At 36.5% G+C, this 23,802-nt stretch overlaps 1 protein-coding gene across 3 annotated transcripts in view; it reads right to left on the minus strand.

Annotated features, from left to right (window-relative positions):
- Positions 1–6,213: 6,213 nt before the first annotated feature.
- Positions 6,214–23,802, minus strand: part of TEX1 (Transducin/WD40 repeat-like superfamily protein) — a 153,685-nt gene continuing 136,096 nt past the window's right edge. For all 3 annotated transcript variants that reach the window (XM_089833395.1, XM_089833389.1, XM_089833380.1), the window contains exons 8-11: positions 7,360–7,446; positions 7,038–7,116; positions 6,787–6,919; positions 6,214–6,592 (exon numbers count right to left, since the gene is read on the minus strand). In XM_089833395.1, the coding sequence (XP_089689521.1) occupies positions 6,558–6,592; positions 6,787–6,919; positions 7,038–7,116; positions 7,360–7,446 (334 nt within the window). In that variant the 3' untranslated portion in view covers positions 6,214–6,557. The remainder of the gene's footprint in view (positions 6,593–6,786; positions 6,920–7,037; positions 7,117–7,359; positions 7,447–23,802) is intronic.

The following is a 23,802-nucleotide window of genomic DNA, read 5'->3' on the forward strand; positions in this document are numbered from 1 at the left end:
GCTTTTGCTTTCAATGGACACTTATGTGACAAATCCCAAGGCTCCCTGCAATGAAAACAAAGCTTCTTCTTCCTGAGATCATTAAGTGTCTCATTGTCCAACCTCTTACTTTCCTCCTTAGTTGGCTGGACCTCTTTATGAAAAGGTTTCCTGTCCTTATCTTTCCTTGAAGGGAAACTCTTTGCCTGGAATTTATTTTTTGAAGATGAAGAGGAATCCATGTCACGAGCTTTCTTAATGGCTTCCTACAAAGTGGGAGGGTTGAGAGCTTTAATCCACCCTCTCAACGGATCAGCTAACCCATCCATAAATAGAACTAGTATCCTCCGTTCAGATACATCTGTTACTAACACTGCAAGTTTCTGAAACTCTGAAATGTATGTTTCCAATGATCCCCACTGTTTAAGCTGAGCTAACTCCTTGAAATGGAGTTCTAGATCCTTCCTATCAAAACGTTCAATCAGCTTCTCTGTAAACTCCACATATGAGGTAATGTGTGCATGTCCCATAGTGACCATACCATGATGCCACCACTCGTGTGCTAACCCATCCAGATGAATTGCTGCATACTTAATAGCTTCTTCCTTGGGCATAGGGTTCAATTGAAAGTATGTGTCAAGCTTTTGAACCCAAGCTCTTGCTATAGACTTTCTTGAGCCATCATAATATGGTAACTCAAGTCTCCCTACTTTCTTCCATAGCTCATAGATCTGGTTCCTGTCATGTCCACGTGGCATATGTTTCATCTACACATCCATATACTCCCTAAAGGTAATTGCAACAGTAAAATCTGGCCCTCCGGCTTCCCAATCTCTCCTCAACTAGTCATGTATATCAGTAATCTGGGGCTCTGGTACGAGCTGCTTTGGAGCTCTAGGAGGAAATGTAAGAATCATGGACCTTGAACTCACTGTCCTAGCTCGCTGGGGTGCATGACCGAAATTGTTCCCAACTTGTTCATCTCCATTATGTGTCCCATCCTGATCATTTCCATTCTGATTGTTACCATTTTGATTATTTCCTCCACCCATGTTAGCATTCAACCCCATTTGACAAGCCATCATTTGCATCATAAGATCCAATCTCTGATTCTGTTCCTGTGCCCTTTGTTCTGCTACTCGCTGACCCTGTACCAAGGTCTCTAATAACTGTAAGAATCTTTCCTCTCTAGGCTCTGAACCGGCATTCCCGCCTCCACCTAATCTTGTATTCCTGTCATCTCGGTCACCCATATTGTTGTCTTGATCAAAGAATACCTTCGATGTATCTATATGACTGGATTCTATACCCCCCTGTACGGATGAACTAGATTGTTTACTTTGCAGGTCTGAACTCCTACTTTGTCTTGCTCTAGTATTGCGGAAATTATAAGGCCCATGTCGCATGCTCAAACATAAATGCTCTGATTTTAGTGTTTTGACATTTCATCAAACACTTTCCCCTCTATCCGCCAGTTCCAAATTTCCTATAAGACCTCCATAGGATGGCAGGACTTATAGCTCTAATACCACTGTAATATCCTCCCCTGATTTGAACTTTGACTTGTAGAAATTTAACTTAAGGAATATTGTCAAACACTTTGTATGCAAACTCGTAAAGCTGATTTCCTCAATAAATTGCTTTCCAATTAGTAGATTTATGAACAACTATGAAGTGACATTAAATGCATAATACACATCATAACATTTTCACAAACACTTGGCACACATTCAACAATATATGAAAAATCTGGAAACTCTTTCAATCTACTGATAAAGGGTGATTTTTTAAATGTAGATGTGCACTTACAGCTGCCTTAAAGGTTGCAACAACTATTCAGACTTGTATTCAACAATTATTATGCAAAATATTAAAATTTAACAGAAGAAACTTGGAATTAGTTGCCGTAGTATTTTGCAGATGTAGTCGGTCAGCCCTCCAAACTTCTAATCAGCCGAAAAAAACAAGTAAACTTGATACCAACACTGTTCACGCCGTACTGTAGCAAAATATTGTTCATGCCGACTGTAGCAAAATACTGTTCATGCGACACTATAGCAATAACTAACTTCAGATCTGCACCTCAAACTCTTGTAAATTTCTTTATGCAAACGCCCCAAATGAAACCCAGTGTATTTCCTGAAGTGAAAACACCCTTGATCCTCCTGACTGTGTCTTCTAACAGCAAAGAGAATGCTAGCAAAGAGGGATTCCGTCCTCCAAGCCCGATAATCAGATATCCAGCAACATAACATTAATCTTCATCCAAGCATACAAAAAAAAAGCTCTTCCATTTCTTTATAGTGTTCTCATGAGAGCTCAATCCTTCGTTTTTTCAATGTGGGATAAAACATAACTCCCTTTATGTACCTTATGTCTCCAATGTGTTATAAAAATAAAGGGAACTCTTTTAATTTAAATATTTCCCACAACTATAGTCTATGCATTAATAAAGTTAAATATTTAAATTTAACTTTATAAAATGGCTTTATCAATGCATAACAAATCTTATCAATGATAAATAAGTCTTCCTGTTGATTTTAAACAATTACCATCGACATACCACTGTGATTGAATGTCCGGCCATGTCCAAGATGACTTACTATAAATAGTAAGTATGCTCAAAGTTGCCTCAGAACCCCTCAGAAAGACCTGCAACTGAAACTGTCTAGGCCAAATGGCCTCTAAGCCCCTTTAATGTCCTAATTAGCCTACGAGACTGTGGGGAAATAGGCTAACGACAACATCATGCTATGAATGCTAGAAAGGGGACATTACAACATATGACCCCTTATTGAATCTTGTGTGCCAAATAGTGTTTCTAGCTTTGTCCATAATTCATTTGTGTATCCAAAGACTCAATGTGAAATAGAAAATCAGGAGAAACAGACAAACACAATGTTCCATATGCCTCGTCACATTTGTTAAACCACTTAGGCTTATCTTCATCTTTATCCGGTTCAATTTCAAGTCTCATAGTTATCCTATTTAATCCAGTTTTCCTTAAGTGAATTGTCATGTGTGATTTTCACTCAAAGTAATTGTATGGAGTTAGGATGGGCATATTTGTTTGATCCACAATGAAGAAATACAGAGAATAAATGCTAAAAAGAAGAGAATCCAACCAACCAACCAAGACAATGCCCCCCCCCCCCTTTTTTACCCAATCAAAGAACCCCTCCCCCAAGAAAATATGATTTGGCACTTTATATTAGTGCGTTAACAACTACCACTAACAAGAAATACTAAGTGGTCTTGATTTCAATGCATTACAAAACCCTCACAAAGAGCATATGTTGAAAATGCAACTTTGGCACAATATTTAGAGAAATAAATAGCAACACTAAGATCTACTTGAAAAATCATGCACTTTCAAAAAAAAGAATCACCTCGATACGAGGTCATATGAGAAAGTTATGATCCTCCAAACTTCCCAAAACGAGAATTGTGCAAAGTCAAGACTGAGAATCTGTAATTTATGAAAAATTTATGCATGAAAATCAAAAAAGACTGCACTAGTGGATAGAGCACAAAAAAATAGCTAAGATCATAACAAGAATCGAAGTTCGTATGAGCAAGAACGAGGCATTTGAAAACTATGTTCAAATCTATAACTGCCAACAGAGAGGGGTACAACTATAGCTTTCTACACTCATTTCTGGAAAATATATAGATTGCATGCAAAAATTAGAAGATACCAAAATGGTATTTCGAGGTTGCGAACAAAATCGAAAAGGTATTTTTCTTGCTAATGTACAGAAGATGTAGCTCTAGTGCAAATCAAACACCTTCAGCAACAAAAAATGACCCCAACAACCAAAAAACAACCTGCAAAGATTGAATCAACTACTTAATCAATCGATGGCATGTTAAAACCTGCAATATTGATTGACAACACCAAATATGCAAGTTGGTTATCAGATTTGAGATTGAAACCCCAATTTCGCAACTTGCATGACGATCTCCGATCTCGGTGAAATGAAAGCCAAATCTGACTTTCTCAAGCCTCTTTGACACGTTGGAACAACCAAAAATGTTGCAATCACCCAAATTTCGTAAAATACATGTAAAACCCAGAGCTTAAAAATGTTTTTGATTCTCAAGATCATTTGAAGATGCAAGAGGAGCATACTGGATTTTTTTTAAAACTACAATAAGATTTATTAGCCTCCCCCCCCCAACCCAAATCTCTCCAATAAGAAAACTAAAATCTGCTCTTACATATAAAATGGCTCTAATACCATGTTAGAGTTTGAAAAGATTAATAACCAAAAAAAACTAGTACAAAGAATAGATATATAAATCATGAATGCAAATGATACAAAATCAAAATAGCAACACATAGTCTCCAAGAGAGTAATGCAAATGCTAGAAGCAAAATAGCATTAAGAGAATGCAAAAGCAAGAGATTACAAATACAAGCCAGATAGCATGCTTATATATACTAGGAAGAGACAGGGGGTGGCAACACCGACTAATGAGGAGCAACTATCTATCGGACTAAAGATAGAAAAATATCTTCCCAAGACAGCTAATAGATGCTCACATGTAAGAAGGTGACACCTTGTAACGACTCACCTAATAAGGCATGCTTTGTTAACCTAAGTGAGATTATTAAAAGTGTAGGAAAAACCTAATTATATAGAAAAAATTAATAATCTATTAAGAAATTAAAAACTACACTAACATAAATACTATACAATATTATTTTTATTTGTTACTTACTACTTAAATTGTTTCAATTAAATTAGAAGATTTTTTATATTTCACAAATGTTATATTATAACTTATTTCTATTTTTTAAAACCTTACATTTCATATATTTCTATTATTAGAAGCATGCTCATGTTTTCTATTTATTATTAAATTTTACAATACAAAATTTAGATAAAATTTAAGATTTGGTTGATTTAAAATTCTAACATTTTCTTCAAAATAATTAGTTATAAAGTTATTAAAAATTAATAATCTTATTTATATTTAACATTAAATTCACATATTATATAAAATACAAAACTTTTCTAGTTTTGTATTTTACATCTAACTTAAAATTATATATTTTAAATTAAATCTTATCAACACAAATCGCATTATTAACACCTCGCAATATGTGTACCTGCTTCTAATGCATGAATTGTTAACACCTAGTAATATGTGTTGTGTAATGGCAAGTACCAACTGCCTTGGATACCTTCCACTCCTTGCATAAAGCAGGGACTCAAGCTCTCCAAGAGCTCTTTGCTAACTCACTTTTAGCACCCAAAATTAACAATAGAAAACAATAAACTCCCTAATTGCAGATCTACGACGGAGGTTGTAAAAACACTATAAACAATTTAACCGCTAATGCTTCCTTTAGAAATTTGTTTCGTACCCATCCCTCGAAGTTGGTAAGGTATCCATGCTCAAGTTGTGGACCATTTTTTTTGACAAACGCAGAACAAACTACAGAAGTGTGTGCACTGAACCTAGCAACATTGTAACGCAATACTTGGCCTTCTAAAATTTGTCATTTTCTTAGTACAGTTTGGAAGGGCTAAATCTAATGAACGTACTTCTTAACGTCTTAAAATCCAAATAGATATACATAGTTGAGCGGAGAGGTAATGTAAATGGTTACCTTAACCCTATGCTGATATCTCATAAGCCAATGAGGTGGGATCATTGAATTGTGCCTTTCAAAGCTATCTCGCCTTCTCTATTTATTCATATTTAATTTATATGTATATTATATTGTCTACTTGTATTAGAGTAATCTTTTTATTAAATTCTCCTAGTGCAAGCATTTATATGGAAATCGTTTTCCCATTTAACTTATATATTGTTCAAGACATACAACCCTACCCAGTATATAAACTTTATCCTCCACTGGATTACAAACCTTCACTAGTAGACAAACATATAGATGTAAGCTTCCATACTCAGTTTATGTTCTATATTCTATTTTTGAGATGTTTCAGGAAATGAAAACATTTTGATCTGTGGCCAGACATATTGTTTAGTAATAACCACTTTCATAATTCCTCAAATTTTCTGAATAGAGCATTTTTATAGACATTGCTGACACAGCTAAAAGTGTCATACCTGAATGCAGCAGAAACCTAGGGAATAAGTGGAGCATTTACTCACACATGGAGTACATGTATTTTAAAACTAGTCAAATACTAAAATCCAATTCTATATGTAATGAAACAGACAATTCGTTTTGAAAAAATAACAAATTGACAGTTTCAGTTTCCACAATTCTAAGGTAACCTGTAAGCTTGGCTAAATTTAAAAAACATATTTACAACTGAAAAAGTTCTAGGTCCCCTCAGAAAAAAGTTCCCTTGAAGAAAGTTAAAAATCACAAGCCAAATTCAGCCAATGTCACACACTTTCTTATTTGCACTATCCAAAATTTTCTTACATATTCGATTCAAAAGTTTCCATTCAATACAAGTATGTGCTATAAGATTGTGCAATCTGCAAGCTCTCCTCCATAATCATCGAGAAACCAGACTCTTCAAAGCCATTCCATGGTTATTAATTTCATTAGATTCCACAAAGGTCGAAATGAAACTATGTGAAATGTGAGTTTACGGGGATTCAAAGCCAAAAACTCTGAACACACCTGCACAACACACAACAGCCCTCAGCTAAAAACGTTTTCTAATAAAGCAAGGAATACAAGTGAGAAATAAGTTGATCAAGAAAGATCTTCATATTATTCTTTGTGCGCAGAGCCAATTTTGAAAGAACTAAAATTAAAAGAAATGAATATCAAGGGATCAATGTGTCCCAATATTTGTATTTGTTAGTACTCACCTTCATCTGCTTGATATTTATTTTTATCATCTCCTGCAAATGCCAAAAGATTGTGTTTTGGATTCCACTCAACACTATTCATGGCTGCTCGACAGGGTATTTGATGCACTGTTCGTCCAGTGTGAACATCAGCCTGCAGCAAAAGGTATAAACCTTGCTGGTTAGTTTTCAAGGCAATTCAACATTGAAAAGGTCAGATGTCAACATGCATCAAATGAAATTTTAACATTATAGTAGAGAATACAACATACTATATCAATAAAGAGATCTTCGCTGGCTGAAGCTATGTATTGCCCATTGTGATTAAAGCTAATTGTCCTCACTGGCCACCTGCAGAAAGCCTCAAATTTCTTAAATAATTATGTTTGTGCACATGATGTGAAGCCATTGAATTAAATAATTGAAACTAGAAATGATAATGATTTTTCATTTTCACTATTGAAAAAGTTCTAAGGTCAGTTAAAAACAATAAAAAAAAACTCCTCAAGAGAGCAGCTTATGCCACTTTTATTATATCTTTTGAAATTGCCTCTCAAATCATTTTATTGTATTTATAATTTATAATTAACATACTCTAGCTTAGTAAAGGTCCGCACACACAGCATCTCAGAAAGATCCCATAGGCTGACAAGAGCATCTGCACTTCCAACCGCAAAGTACCTGCCAGAATCAAATTAATGTTACAAAACTAAATGCTGGGATTAAATAAATGCAACAAACAATCAAATCCCAGTCTTTCCTTGTCTCTAGCCTATATTTCAACATTGAAGTTAATATCTGCCACCGTTCATCTATATACATTGCCAGTCAGTCTCTTAAAAAACTTTGATTTGCAGAAAAAGACCTATAATTTGAGAATGAAAACTAACATGAATAACAAAACTGTATGATGAAGCAATTAGTTGATGAACAAACCTCCATGGATTAAGGACATATTCAATGCAATCCATAAAATGCATAGGACTGTAAACATTAACTTAATAATTATAAAAAAATTAAATGAAAACGATCATCATGAATGTATAACTAACAAACCAGACAAAACTAGGTGCTTTTTGGTGAATAGCCATAAGACTTGTAAGAATTGAAACAATATACTTGGATAAGATTGTCACGGTCACCTCAATGTTGTTAATCCATGAAATGCAACACATTTTATTGTTGCTATTGCTTAAAAGTACTTTATAGTGAAAATTGAAAACTACAAATACAGAACATGCTGCTAAATGAACTTAGGATTTTTATTTGCTAATTTCAGTACTATATCATCACGCAATGGGGAACCTCCCCACAACTCTATCTTTATCAACCAAGATTTGTACAGGACGGATGAGTCTGTTCTCACCACTCACCAGCTCAGGAATAGAAATGGAAAATTATATTATACAATATCAGCATATATGCAAACCTCGTAATGAGAGACACGTAATAAATCCCAAAACACATTTCCTGATGAGCAGAATAATTGTGGTCATAAACTTGTTTGAGCGAAATAGACTATTCATGAACCAATGCTAAAACTAATAATCTAGTCTTTGCAGTTTCCTGATCTCACATTAATCCAGCAAGTCTTGCACTTCCCTCCTAACAGGAAGTTTACAACTATTGGGACCTATTTTTCTCCACTCTAGAGTCCACTTGCCTGCAACTCACTTCTGTGAGCTCAGCTTCCTGCACTACTTTTTTGCCAAAGTCATTAACTATCTTCTACTTTCATAGGAAACAACACAAAAAGAATTTCACGTATGAAGAATCTGTAACCTGTTATACTACTAGTATCGTCCCTGCAACATTTGGTGCATGCATCCATGGCCAACACGTCACACATTCCTCAACCTAGTAATTTCCAGTATGGAAATTTACACTGCATAGCTCAATAAGCACTCTGCATCCATTTGACATTATACAGTATCAAGTGTGGCTAAAATTACAATCCAAATTTCTTCACTGTCTCTGTGATACCCAATTATCACTACAAACACCATTAATAATCAACTTGCATAACATAACTCCTCTAAACTTAGCTTTGAAATACGGTCCCCCTTTCACGGTCCCTCATTCTTCTGTAATGTTCCCTTTTGCAAATGCCTAGGTTGCAAGGTTCAGGCCCTGCCAGCCGGGTCCGGGTCCAGGTCCTTCTTGGGTCTGGATTCGTGTGAGGTCCATGGAGGGTCCACCCACACCTGACACAGACCCACAAGGACCCTGCACAAACCCTCAAGGACCTGCAAGGACTCACAGCCCATGAGGCCAAACGTATGTTAAATACACTAAAAATATATTTTTATTATTATTTTAAGCCAAGATGAGCCTTAATAGCCCTTAATCTTAGTTAGGCCAAGATGAGCCTTGATTAAACCCTTAATCTTAGTTACCGGATTCACCTAAAATAGGCCGGATTCGAATCGATTCACCTAAAATAGGCTGGACTCGGATTCGTATCCGATGCGGATCGTGATACGGGTGTGGATTTGTGAGAATCCGTCAGGATCTGTGGCTCGAGAATCCAAGTGGATCCACAAACAAGATCCTGAATCTAGCGCAAATGAATACCAGCACGACTATACTTGCAGCTCAACAGTACCCATCTAATGCGGATTTTCTTGGAAATCCATTTGAAGTTTGAAATCGAATACTTTCGTCTAGACTCTTTTATGAGTGAATCATGTTACAAAATTTAATCTAAGTTACCGGTGTTTGAAATCGAATACTTTAGTTTGGACTCTTTTATGAGTGAATCATGTTACAAAATTTAATCTAAGTTACCGGCACTCCCCTATTTTCCTTCAAATTCTGGTATGGTATGTATCAAAATCAGAATTGTCCAAAAATCTCTGTGGAATCAGACAAGGTTCCATTTTTAAAAGCCTCAAACCTACATGCTTTTTGCAACTCGTATCCGGTCATTCTAAAGCTGTCGTGGCAAAATGACTTTGAATCTGGACTTTGAGCTAGCAATTTGACTTGAACTTCCGTCAAATTTGGGGCTAAAGACATCCGAGAACCCTATTTTTCACCTGTGTTTTTGCAAACAAACGGAGCACACAGACAGAGCAGCCTAGGATGAGACATTCGTTCAAAGAGACGGATGGAGCACACAATCTTGTTGCAAACGAACGGAGCAGCCTGGGACAACGGTGCAAACAATTTTGTTGCAAATGGACATAGCAGCCTACATCGATAGTTGAGTATACTGTTACATCCCAATTTTTGACCTAATTTAAAATATAGCCGTTGAGGTTCACATGAAGTCAATTGACAGTTAAATTGGTTATAATCTTGTGAAATGATAAGATGGGTGGTCATTATAATTTCATGTGAAGATAACATGCTAGTTGATTATTTATCACGAATTCATGAAATTGAAAAGGCAGCTAGCCATTATGATTATTTATAACTTGTTATGATAATATGATTTAATTGTGGAGAATTTCCTTATAGAAAGCATGTCGAAGGGGTGGAAGCATTGTCAGAAAAGAATTAGGCATAGGAGCATCACCATCATTGGGCAAATGGGTTGAGGACCTAGCGACTTGGAAACAGGATACATCTGTGGGACCCGCATGAGCTATTTAAATAAATAATTTGAGAAATATAAAATAATTGAGTTGAAATATAAAATGTACCTCAAAAGGATTTTATATGATCTTTCACCATATTATTATAACATATATGTATATACGTACATATAGATATAAAAATGAAATGGCACCATTATATTATAATAATATAATAAAATGATGTCACCACATTAATATATTTACATATACGTATTTAAAAATAAATTATAATAATATTCGAATTATAATCTTTCCAACTTTATCTTCCAACCATTTAATTTTCCTTTTCCTCTTCTTTGTTTTAATTGAATTAAAACATTTGCCAATTCGAATTGTCTTATAACTAGCGGAAGCCAAGAAGGCACAGTTCTTCTTTGTAACTGAAGCCGTGAATGGAGTCCGGTACCTTTTATTTATACTCATCTACTTTGTCGTTAGAGATATATATTCCCATAATAGCATACTGACAACCTTCAATTTTCATTGCGTTTTCCTTTATCATTTTCTCATCTCCAGCACCCAATTTCATACAATCCTGTGAGCCGAAGTCCCATTATGTTCTTCCAATCTAAGTGACCATTCCAAATAGTAACTCTGTCGTATCAACTCAGATTTTGAAGTATTTGCATAGATATGTCTGCAACGTCTTTTCATATCTTGGAAACCAAAACTCTCGTGTAGTTCATATATTTTATTCTGACTGTAGCATTGTTATGACAGTAACTTTCCTTGGTTCAGGTGTTCATTCTAGTAAATGCTTGATATCCAGATTGAATGTTTAGCTATAATATTGTCTTCATTCAGTTTTCGTATGATTTCGTATTTGGGGCTTGATGCAAGGTAAAGAAAGACTGGTTTTCTGAATTCAATCATTATGGAAGAATCACAGGCTTCAACAAATGTAGTGCAAGCCAAAGATACTTTGTTCTGTAATGTCTGTATATTAACAAGCTCTTACATGACATGGTATATGTTGACCCAGCCTTTTCAAATGTTCACAATATGTTTGTATGTTTATCGCTTACGTTTGATATCTTGTTTGATATTACAGCTTTGATCCTCTTTTTAATTTTGCTTTGTCATGGCAAGTGAAAGCCAAGAAAAACATAGTATGAATCCATAAATCATTATGTCAGTAGATAATAGAATTAACAATCAACTCTGCAATCTTTAAATCTCTCAACTCACAGATTGTGATAAGCTAGAATATATGTTAATTATGAAATAGTTCAGAATCAACAGAAAGAACCAGTTGTTCTGAGAATTCCGGACACTAGGGACTCAACCAACTATCTAGCCAAGGAAAAGGGTGAAGAGGTGAGAAAAAAGAATCTGCAATAACATGAAACAATATCAATTATGACATAACAATGTTTATCATTTTTAAAAGGAAACATTTAATCGCTCATGCTAGATCCTATTTAATGTATTTTCTTGCTGTCAAGTCGAGTGATGTGCTTAGTTGATGACAAGATGTTCCCTGTCTATTTCGGGTAGGGAGGGCATTTCTCGTTAGAGATTGTGTGGGGATAAAGTTATGGTCCGAGGTTAGGTGGTTAAGCCCCTGACAATATTTCACCTCTCCCCAAGTTGTCGGACGTACAATAGACAAAGGTAAGATATACATTCAATTGTTTGTCAGAAACGGGTATTGTTACCTTTATGATGTATATGCAAGACTTAGTTAAGATTAACTGAGTTTTATCACCATTACAGTTATTTTACATTTACTCACGAGAGAAAGATTTATCTGATGATTGTTATTTCAGTCTTTCATTTATATGAATAATAAATATGAGCATATCTTCTAATCTTGAGTTATTGCCATAGTTAAGCAATCGGAAGGAAAGGAATGAACAGTGGTATCTGAAGCCCTAATTGATTCAATGGTATCTAGAGCCCTAAATAATACAGTGGTATCTGAAGCCCTAATTGATACAGTAGTATCTGATGCCCTAAATGATCCCATGGTAATTGAAGTCCTAAGTGATATAGTGGTATGTGATGCCCTAATTTTATATAGTGGTATTTAATGGTAATCGTCATATGATTTTTGATATAGTGGTATTGGATGGAAGTCATTATATGATATTGTTATGGTGGTATTTGTGGACTAATCTGGGTGAGTGCAAAAGCATCCCTACAATGATTTTTCGGTTCAAATTCCATAGTATGTAGATTTTGATTTCTATAGTAAATTCATTGATGGTGTTTTAAGTTCTTAGTTAAGAAATTTTGTTTAACTGATTTTAATGGTAAATCTCATTCACATGAACATGACTAATATAACTATCTTCCTACGAAATAAAGTAATAACTGTATTTTCTCAAGTATGTTAGTTGCTAATTAAGACCCAGGAAAATGGGATGTTACATATACCTGGTTTGGTTTTGATTTTTTTGAGCAAACTTTTAATTGATGAAAGTTTTACAATGTTTATATAATACCTTATCTATATTTTAGTAGATTGCACATATTATTTACGGCACAATTTATACAAAGATTCAGACTCTTAATATTTAATATTTATGCATATAATTATATAATATTATAATATTCTCATATCATACAGCCCCTATTTAGGATTTTAATTTTTTCTATCATAAATATTAAAATTTAAAATACTAAATATAGTTTTATAAATAATAAATAATAATAGTAGATTGCATATAATATTATATATTTTTAAATATTAAACTTTAAAATACATGCATATATATATTTATATTTTTTTTTACATATTTTTTGTATGAACGTACCCAAACCTCCCTCCCAAAATGTTGTCGTACCCACATATCTATATCCGTGCCCATACCCGTACTGGCTACTTAGACTTTAATGAACTATATTTTGAATTTTCATAATTTCATTTTGTAATTCAATAATTCAATGTGAATGTGTTGATTTTCTTTACAATCATGAAAAATGAAAATAGATCAATGATCAAATATACTAGATTCATAGATCCATACTAGAACCATAGGATCATGCTATGAAATGATTTAGTTTTAGAATTATGTATATTTCTCCCATTTTTTAGTATATATATTCACAAATCCTAGTTGGGAAAAAAAAAATTGTAAATCCACAAATCCGATTCAAATGCCTGAATTGGCAACTAAACTCTTTATTAATTTGTGTATATATTTATATCAAAATGCAGTTTACTAATGGTTCTGTCATAAGATGCAATCAGCCAAAATGGTATAACAGTACCATTAGTAAACTGCTATTTGATATAATTTAAAATCGAATGGTATATCTCACACAAATATATATATATATTCAAGTACACCATTATTAAAATAAAATGTATGACACTAAATATCTATAGCAATTGAATTATTCCAAATCTAACAAAAAGATGATTTGAAATTTCACAGCGAATTGAAATATAAATTGATAACTAGGAACCACAATGGCAGTCAAGCCTAGTCCTAAATATTGTTTCTCTTATTGTTTAAATATACAATGCGTATGTATATACACACACACACAAACAAACCCACACGGAAAACAAAATGCCCAAACCCAAATCTGAAACTATTCCTAAACCTGAACCGGCAACTTAGGTAGTAAATGCTCTAAGTTTTACACAAAATTGCAAATTCCAAGTAGAACAAGTGGAACAGAATTAGTAACATCATGTACCTGGTTGAGATCCTGCAACATGTTAGGTAATCATTGAAACATAATCCAAAAAACAGATCTTCCTTATTAGAGACATTAAAAGCATAGATTTTTCCTACTAGGGTTACAAATATCAATTTAATCATAAGATATATTTAATCTAAATTTTTTTAAAAATTTAAAAAAATTTAATCATAAGATATATATAATTTATTGATGGAGTAAAACCATATCAGAGCAACGATAAGGGGCATATTAAAGTGCCTTAAATGATCTCTACCCTAGGCTCAAGAGCAGATATCATCCCTCTTGGCCATAATGCAGTACTTTCTTATCCATATGAAGGGATGTACCTAGTTAGGAATCCCATAGCCATTCCCCTCTTCAATTGTCACCTTAATTCAATGGTCAACCATGGTAAGGGTTTGGTGAAACTACAATAGGGTGTCCAAAATGTCCTTGCCTTCTAAACCCAAGGACAGGGACTCCTTGCACCCCTTTGCCTCATATGACAGTCTTTCATCACCATGACGTGGCATAATTAAAAGAGGAGCTCATAACTCTTCCCCTCCTTGTATAACTCTATTACCCCTACCATGATTGATTACAGAAAAACTATAAAAATTTACACATTATTGACTATATTCTACATATAAAAAATAACATAATTTATTTCGCATTTTAGATACATTATCCATAAGAAAGTAATTATAAATAGGATCCATTTTTACTGGATATCTTAAAATATAATCTTTCATACCAAATTGCTAATTTAATGCACAAGGGCTGTATGAGTTCTTTATAGCAAATTAATCCTTAATCGGTATTGACTGCTACTTTTTCTCTGTCTGGTTCCCTCCATATATACCTCTTAATTATTTATGAAGGCATCTCTTGTAGATAACCGCCTCTCCATAAATGGATACAACTTTTGATGAGTTGAGACCCTTTGTGATTGATGCCTCCTTTTAACATTAATTTTTATTTATTTAAACCAATTATTTGGTTGTGCTCTACAATGTCCCCACTTTAGCAGTCGACCAAGCGTGTGTGCGTTAGCCTAGTGCTACATGGTCCTAGGGGGTGACGAAGGGTTTAAAGAGATCTTAGAGTGTTTTGGCCTAGTCATCTCCAGTTTGGACCAAAAAAGAGTTGATTTACTCAATTTCAGGCATACTATTTTTAGTAAGTCAGCAAGACACAGGGGAGGCTAGTTTTGGTGATTGGATTTGATACTCCTCAGCGAGAGCTTTCCAACGAGCTATCACTCGTGTTGTTCAGAGCCCCATAGCTAATATATTTTTATGCCTGATGCATTATCAAAGTAACATTTAATTTAGTTGTAAATTATTAAAGTGTTACTTTAATATTAAATTTAACGCGAATGTGTGCAAATCAAAAGAGGTGCCTAAGGGGGACATAAGTGATTAATTTAATATGTTTTATATTGTACATCTTTTATCCCACATTGCTCATGTGAGTTGAATCGACTCTTGGAAAAAGAATAAAAGTGAGCGTTAGTGGCTTCATTCGGAGGTGGACTATGAGAAGAAAATTCATATCTGAGTTGCAAACCCGTTCTTGGCATTAGAGGACATCTATCCTCTCTTGTGACATTCTAAACATCATTCCCTTAGGGTTTGGCCTTTGGAATCCATTGCATCAACTTCATTATCAGGCAGATTGGGCACGTTTGAAGCTACAGGCAGATTTGTGCTTATATCTTATTCAGTACTCACCTGACGCTTATGCTACCTTGAGGGAATGATTTTATGAAGATATTGGACTGTTTGAAGACAAAAGTACTGTAGCAGCATTGTTCACATGAGTATTGTTCACACGGCACTAATAGTAGCAACAGGTTTAAATAGTGTTTGCTAGCACATTATGTCAATAATATTGGAGCAATTAGTGAGTTAATAATCTGCCATGTATTTGATTTTATTAAATTTTAAAAATAACTTCATATCAGCAGTAATACAATTTCCAATCTACATATTATTGTACTTTCTTTTTGTTCATGTTGAGTGATTTTCAATTCCATGCAAATAAACAATATAAATATCTCATTTCCGAAGTCATAAGGGGTTAAATTAGTTGGATGCAAACTGTTCAACAAAATTCCTATCAGCAGTTGTTTAGTTTTTGGGCATTTTTAGGGTGCCCATTACAATGGTATCAGAGCTTTAAGTCCTGCCATCCTGTGGAGACCATACAAGGAATTTAGAACAATCAGATAAGGGGAAAAGTGTTTGACAAAAATGCCAAAACACTAAAGTTGGAAATAAAACGAGTTACGAATGTATTTTTGAGCATGCAATAGAAGCCATCAACTTCTGTCATACCAGAGCAAGATAACGAAGGTTCAGACTCACAGAGCGTGCAATCTAGTTCATTCGTGCAGGTGGGCATAGAATCCAATCATACAAACACAAGGGAGATATTCTTTGAACAAGACAGCAATATGGGTGACCGAGATGACTGGAATAGAGGACTAGGTGAAGGCAGGAATGTCAGTCAAGATCAGGAGGAGGTAATGTTCAGACGATTACTAGGTACGTTAGAGCAAGGGCAGCGTATGCAACAGGAGCAAAATAGGCAAATGGATATGATGTTGCAGCTTATGGCTAGACAAATGGGCATCAATATTAATCCAAGTGATGCAAATAATGGAAATGGGGGCAATCATAATAATGTAAGTCGAGGCAACAACAATGGTTCTGAGAATAACATTAATGGTAATAATAATGGACATGGCAACAATGGGAATGAGGCTGATAACTTTAGACACGTTGCACACCCAGCTCGGACAACGAGCTCGAGACCTCTTCTACCCACCTTCCCACCCAAAGATCTGGTTCAACCAGCAAAGGAGCCACAAATTACGGAGTTACAGGACCAATTTAGGAGGGACTGGGAGGCTAGTGGACTAGATTTTCAAGCAGATACTTCCCTCAAAGATTATATGGACTTGAGGATGAGACACATGCCTAGAGCAGGAGGGAGAAATCAAAACTTTGAGTTGAGAAAGAAAGTTGAAAAACTTTTTTTACGTTATTATGATGCTTCAAGGAAGATGACTGCACAAGCTTTGGTGAAGAAGGTAGATACATACTTCCAACTAAATCTTATGCCTGAGGAGGAGGCTATCAAGTATGCGACTATTCATTTGGATGGTCCAACACGAGTGGTGGCACCATGGCATGGTAACTTTGGGGCATAATTAGATCACATCTTATGAGGAGTTCACTGAGAAACTCATAGAGAGATTTGATACCAAAGATCCCGAGTTACAGTTTAAAGAGTTGGCACAGCTCAAGCAGTGGGGATCAGTTGAGACATATATCAATGAATTTTAGAGGGTAGTTGTGTTGGTTACAAATATTTCAGAGAGAAGATTATTGGTGCTATTTATGGACAGACTCTCATATCCCTTAAGGGGTTGGGTAAAGGGGCATGACCTGACTACATTACAGGAGGCCCCTAAGAAGACTCGTGACCTAGCACCTTCTTCTTTTAAGAGCAGATTTCAGCTTAGGGATTCACATATGAAGAAGGATAAGGATAAGGACAAAAAAAAATTTACTAGGATGCACAACCAAAAGGGGATAATAGGAAGTTGGATAATGACACCCTGAATGAGTTGAGAAGGAAGAAGTTGTGTTTTCATTATAGAGAGCCTTGGGACTTATCTCATAAGTGCCCTCTCAAGGCTAAGGCAAATCAAATGGAGTATTTTTCAGCGGAGGAGTCACAGTCAGAGGGGGAGGATCAACACTCTGATTTGGATGAGAGTAGCACTCCAGAGGAGAACATCATTCGTCAAGATGATAGGTCGTTGGCACGATTGACAGGGGCTCAAAAGGCGATCAAATTTAGGGTCCAGGGTACCATCCAGGCGGAAAAAGTGATCTCTCTCATTGACACTGGAAATACACAACTTCATAGATGCACGGTTAGTAGCCATGAGAGGTTTATAGACCGAGGAGCATGCTGGGTTTAGATTCATGGTAGCAAATGGTGACAAATTATTATACACTCGGAACAAATCTAATCTTCACATCAGATTTGGAGATGGCTATGAGTTAAAGGATTAGTTCTATGTAGTGGAAATGGGAGATTATGATATCATCCTCGACATGACATGGATGGCCTCACTAGTTGAGTTTGCACTCAACCTAACAAAACTAGAGATGAGATTCCAGCATGAGGGAAGAACTGTTGTACTTAGAGGACTTTCAGATGAGAGTTGCAGAGTAGGCTCACTAAGGAGAATGCAACGACTCTTTCGGCATAACGACATAGAATGGGCAGCAGAATGTTTCATTATGCTAGCTCCACAGGAGCCACAGGTAAAGAGCCACCCACCAGATATTCAAGAGATACTTGATAGGCATGCCAAAGTATTTGGTGATATTCCACATGGGGTTCCTCCTGACAAGGGAATAGAGCATGTTATTGAGCTCGAGCAGGGAGCCAAACCGATCATGATTACCCCCTATCTTCATCCTAAGAAACACAAGGACAAGATAGAGAAGGCAATTAAGGAGCTACTGGAGATGGGGCACATTAGGTCTAACAAAAGCCCTTTTGCTTCAGCAATAGTTCTAGTGAAGAAGAAGGATGGGACGATGCACATGTGCATCGATTAAAGGGCACTGAATAAGAAAACAATTAAAAACAAGCATCCCATTCCTAGAATTAATGAGTTGATTGATGAGTTGCATGGTGCATGCTTCTTCACCAAAATTGATTTACGATCTAGATAGCACCAGATCAGGATGTGAGCAGAAGACATTGAGAAGACAGCATTCTGATGTCATTATAGCCACTTTGAGTTTATGTTTATGCCATTTGGGCTAACCAATGCACCTGCCACATTTCAGAGTTGTATGAACCAAGTGTTTAGAGGACAATTGAGGAAATTCATCTTGATCTTCTTTGATGACATCTTGGTCTTGAATAAGACCTGGGAGGAGTACTTGTAGCATCTGGAGGAGGTGTTATCTATTCTGGATAGAGAGTCGTATGCCAAGGAATCAAAATGTGAGTTTGGCATGACCGAGCTCCTTTACCTTAGGCATATCATCAGCGCCAATGGTGTCCGGGCTGATCCTGAAAAGATTAGAGCTATTGTGGATTGGTCTACTCCCACAAACCTCACACAACTTAAGGGGTTCTTTGGTTTATGTGGTTTTTACAAGAGATTCGTTAAGGGATTCTCATAGATTGCTGCACCTTTGACAAATCTCACCAAGAAAGGAGCCTTCGCATAGACAGAGGCAGCACAGAGAAGTTTTGACCACTTTAAGCAGATGATGTCATCTTGCCCGGTTCTAGCTCTACTTGATTTTACGAAGCCATTTGAGCTCAATGTGATGCTTAAAAAGATGGGATAGGAGCAGTATTGATATAGGAGAGACACCCCATTGCATTTGAGAGTAGGAAGCTCCAAGGAGTTGAGAAGAGTTATTCTGTCTACGACAGGGAAATGTTGGCCATAATGCATGCATTGGCCAAATTCTGATCATATTTGGTAGGTGGGCATTTTGTGATCAAAACCGATCACAATAGTATTAAATAGTTCATGAGTTAGCATGATCTTAATGACCGGAAGCAGAAATGGGTTACTAAATTGCAGGCTTATGACTTTGATATAGAGTTTGTCAAAGGTAAGAAAAATGTGGTGGCTGATGCTTTATCTCGAAGACCTCACTTATGTGCTCTGGCAAAGGTTTTAGGAGATTGGAGAGATCGAATTGCAGCGGAGTATGCAAGAGACGATTAGGCTTCTGGCATAGTTGCGGTCACAATTCAAGATGACAAGTATGTGGTGTTGGATGGGTTGATCAGATTTCAGGACAGGGTTTATTTGATCCCTACATCATAGTTTAGAGAGGAGATTCTGAGGGCATTTTATAATGCACCTACAGCTAGACATCAAGGGGTCTTCAAGACCTGTAGGCAGATCCGAGAGTGGTTCTCATGGAGAGGGCTCAAGGATGATGTTCAAAGGTATGTGAGGGAGTGTGCAGTTTGTTAACAGAATAAGGGAAAGCACACGTTTCCCGCAGGTTTACTACAGCCCTTGCCCATTCCGAACAGGAAATGGGAAAGTATTTCTATGGACTTCATCACTGGTTTACCACGAGTACAAAGAAGAGATTGTATTTATGTAGTGGTAGACAGATTGACAAAGTTTGTTCACTTATTTGTTATTTCTTCTACTTATACAGTAGCTCAGGTGGCAGATTTATTCTTCAGAGAGGTTTTCAGGTTGCATGGGATACCGAGATTTATTGTTAGTGATAAGGATAGCAAGTTTATGAGTGGCTTTTGGCAGGAGTTGTTCAAGCTGTGCGGTACTAATCTTACACCTAGTACGAGCTACCACCCTCAGACAGACAGGCAAACAGAGATAATAATTAAATGGGCGGAAGGCTATTTGCGAAAGTATGTGATTGCGCAGTAGAGAGCGTGGGTCTAGTGGTTATATATAGGGGAGTATTGTTACAATACCACATACCATCAGGATGACTCCATTTATTGCATTGTATGGGTATGAAGCACCCAGCTTCGTGGATTTAGTTTTGGGGAACAGTTGAGTGCCCAAAGCCAAAGACCTATTGCAAGATAGTTAGGATAGCTTGAGAGCGCTCAAAGAGAACATACAACAGGCTCAAAATCAGTAGAAGTTGTATGCTGATCAGCATAGGGTAGCGCGCAATTTCAAGGTAGGTGATATGGTATATTTGAGGCTACAGCCATATAGGCAATCATCGCTCAAGAGAAGCGGAGCACAGAAGTTGAAGCCTAGATTTTATGGTCCCTACAGGGTGATTCATAGAGTGGGCGAAATCACCTATGAGCTTGAGCTTCCAAAGGGCAATCGGGGCCACAATGTATTTCATGTGTCGAGGCTTAAGAAAGCCATTGGTTAGAGTGTAGTTCCTTCTACAGATTTAGCCCCTTTGGATGAGGAGGGGACCAGGGTAGTGAAGGAGTATTTGGTTAGATGGAAAGACCTGTCGGAAGAGGATGCTACATGGGAAAGTGAGCAGGTTATTCAACAAGCTAGACTAAGGTTGCTTGAGGACAAGCAATTTCAAGGGGGGCAGACTATAATGTCCCCACTTTAGCAGTCGACCAAGTGTGTTTGCATTAGCCTAGTTCTACATGGTCCCGGGGGCTAATGAAGGGTTTAAAGGGATCTTAGAGTGTTTTGGCCTAGTCATCTCCAATGTGGGCCAAAACAGAGTTGATTTACTTAGTCTCAAGCATACTTACTATTTTAGTAAGTCAATAGGACACAAGGGAGGCTAGTTTTGGTGATTGGATGATACACCTCGATGAGAGCTTTCCGACGAGCTATCACTCATGTTGTTCGGAGTCCCATAGCTAATATATTTTTATGCTTTAAGTATTATTAAAGTAACATTTAACTTAGTTGTAATATACTAAAGTGTTACTTCAATATTAAATTTTATGGGAATGTGTGCAAATCAAAAGGCGCACCTAAGGGAGACATAAGTGATTATTTTAATATATTATATATTGCACATCTTTTATCCCACATTGCTCATGTGAGTTGAATCGACTCTTGGAGAAAGAATAAAAGGGAGCGTTAGTGGCTTCATTCAGAAGTGGAATATGAGAAGAAAATTGATATGTGAGTTGCAGATCTGTTCTTGGCAATAGAGGACATCTATCCTCTCTTGTGACATTCTAGACGTCATTCCCTTGGGGTTTGGCCTTTGGAATCCATTGCATCAGCTATCTTATCAGGCAGATTGGGCACATTTCAAGCAACAAGCAGATTTGATGTTTTGCTCATATCTTATTCATTCCTCACCCGACACTTACGCTACCTTGAGGGAATGAATATATGAAGATATTGGACTGTTTAAAGACAAAAATACTGTTCACACAAGTATTGTTCACAGGACACTATTCACGCAGCACTTTTCATGTCACTGTAGCAGCTGGTTTAAATAGTGTTTGCAGATTGGGCACATTTCAAGCCACAGGCAGATTTGATGTTTTGCTCATATCTTATTCATTCCTCACCCGACACTTACACTACCTTGAGGGAATGAATATATGAAGATATTGGACTGTTTGAAGGCAAAAATACTGTTCACACAAGTATTGTTCACAGGACACTATTCACGTGGCACTTTTCATGTCATTGTAGCAGCAGGTTTAAATAGTGTTTGCTGGCGCATTATGTCAATAATATTGGAGCAATTAGTGAGTTGATAATCTGCCATGTATTTGATTTTATTAAATTCTGAAAATAACTTCATATCAGCAGTAATACAATTTCCAATCTGCATATTATTGTACTTTCTTTTTGTTCATGTTGAGTGATTTTCAATTCCATGTAAGCAAACAATATAAATATCTCATTTCCGAAGTCATAAGGGGTTAAATTAGTAAACAGAGGAACAAAGAGTTGGATGCAAACTGACAAAATTCCTATCAGCAGTTGTTTAGTTTTTGGGCATTTCTAGGGTGCCCATTACATGCTCATATATAATAATATTAATTTCTGTTATGTAGACTCTAAAAGTAATTGCTGCTTCAGTCATTGGTAATGATTGCTGCTCTACTCATTGTAAATGGTTGTGGCTGCTGTTAACAAGGATAATTATATTGCTGTCTACTAATCCAATCACTTCTCATTGGTTCTGATTTCTGATTGTACTCAAAAAAATTATTGAGTCTTAAGGCAAGACAATTTTTTCCTTATTAATGTTTCCATCATGGCAGGGATATGGCATCTTCTCATTTCGACGATACTCACTGCAGTATAAAAATATCACCTTCTGCAACCAAAACTATGGCTCTCTTGTTCTTTTTTTACGTTAACTCTTTTCTTACCACTATTGTTTTCATTCTCTATGATGATAGTGCAACCAAGGATAAAAGGGACCTTGAAAGCTCTACCCAAATCCTTGCAGCAAGGGTATCAAAACGGAAGCAATAAAGAACAATTGAGAGACAAGCAAGATCAGCCTTCTTACTATCAGTATCAGCATATTCAATTACAATGAATCTGCAACATGCAGTCTAACATGCCAGGCATACAAGCCCAATTTACAATGGACTCCTTAGCCTCTACCTTTGGAAAGATAATCGTGTCCCTCAATAGAATAACAACCACTGCAATATATACAGTTGCCCGAGCCACAAGTCGGCCTTAAAAGGATTACATTCTCCAAAAATAGGAAAATGTATTACTAATATAGGTTGGGACCTAAATCATATGGATCTCTCACAATTTAATGAAATGGGAACAGCGATCCAAGAGAGAAGTTGGCCGAAAATTCAAGACCTCGAGATGTGCGCCATCGAGCTTTACTAGTAGAGAGAGAGCTTCGGAAGATAGGAAAAACACAAGCTAGCTACAAAGCATGAAGAACAAATAGGTCTCGCCAAGAATCCATCAGGCATCTCTCTCGTAAGCTCTTCTGGTGTACCCTCTTTCCTCACCTCCCTCCATCTTGGACCACAACTCCCTAATTTCCCACACCTCCTCTCTCTACGAGATTCTCGGAGAGCCCACCCTCCACCTCACCTCCCTCCTTGTTGCCACCTCTTCACCCTCTCCAGTATCAGTGAGGCAAGTAGATACATGAACTGTAGCAAGACAGTGGATAGGGAAGGGTTCCAAGCGGAGCTCTTCAAGCTTGGTATTACCATCTTGGACCCCCTTCTCACTACTCTTTAACACAATGGTCTGCACTAGCTTTTTTGACTCTTGTTCGCGGCATATTATTTATCTGATCTATAAGACCAGGTCAATTTCATGTTGGGCACACGT

This window comes from Cupressus sempervirens, chromosome 1, assembly GCF_028749045.1.
Source record: "Cupressus sempervirens isolate cs-2001-9-10 chromosome 1, ASM2874904v1, whole genome shotgun sequence".
NCBI classification, from domain to species: Eukaryota; Viridiplantae; Streptophyta; class Pinopsida; order Cupressales; family Cupressaceae; genus Cupressus; species Cupressus sempervirens.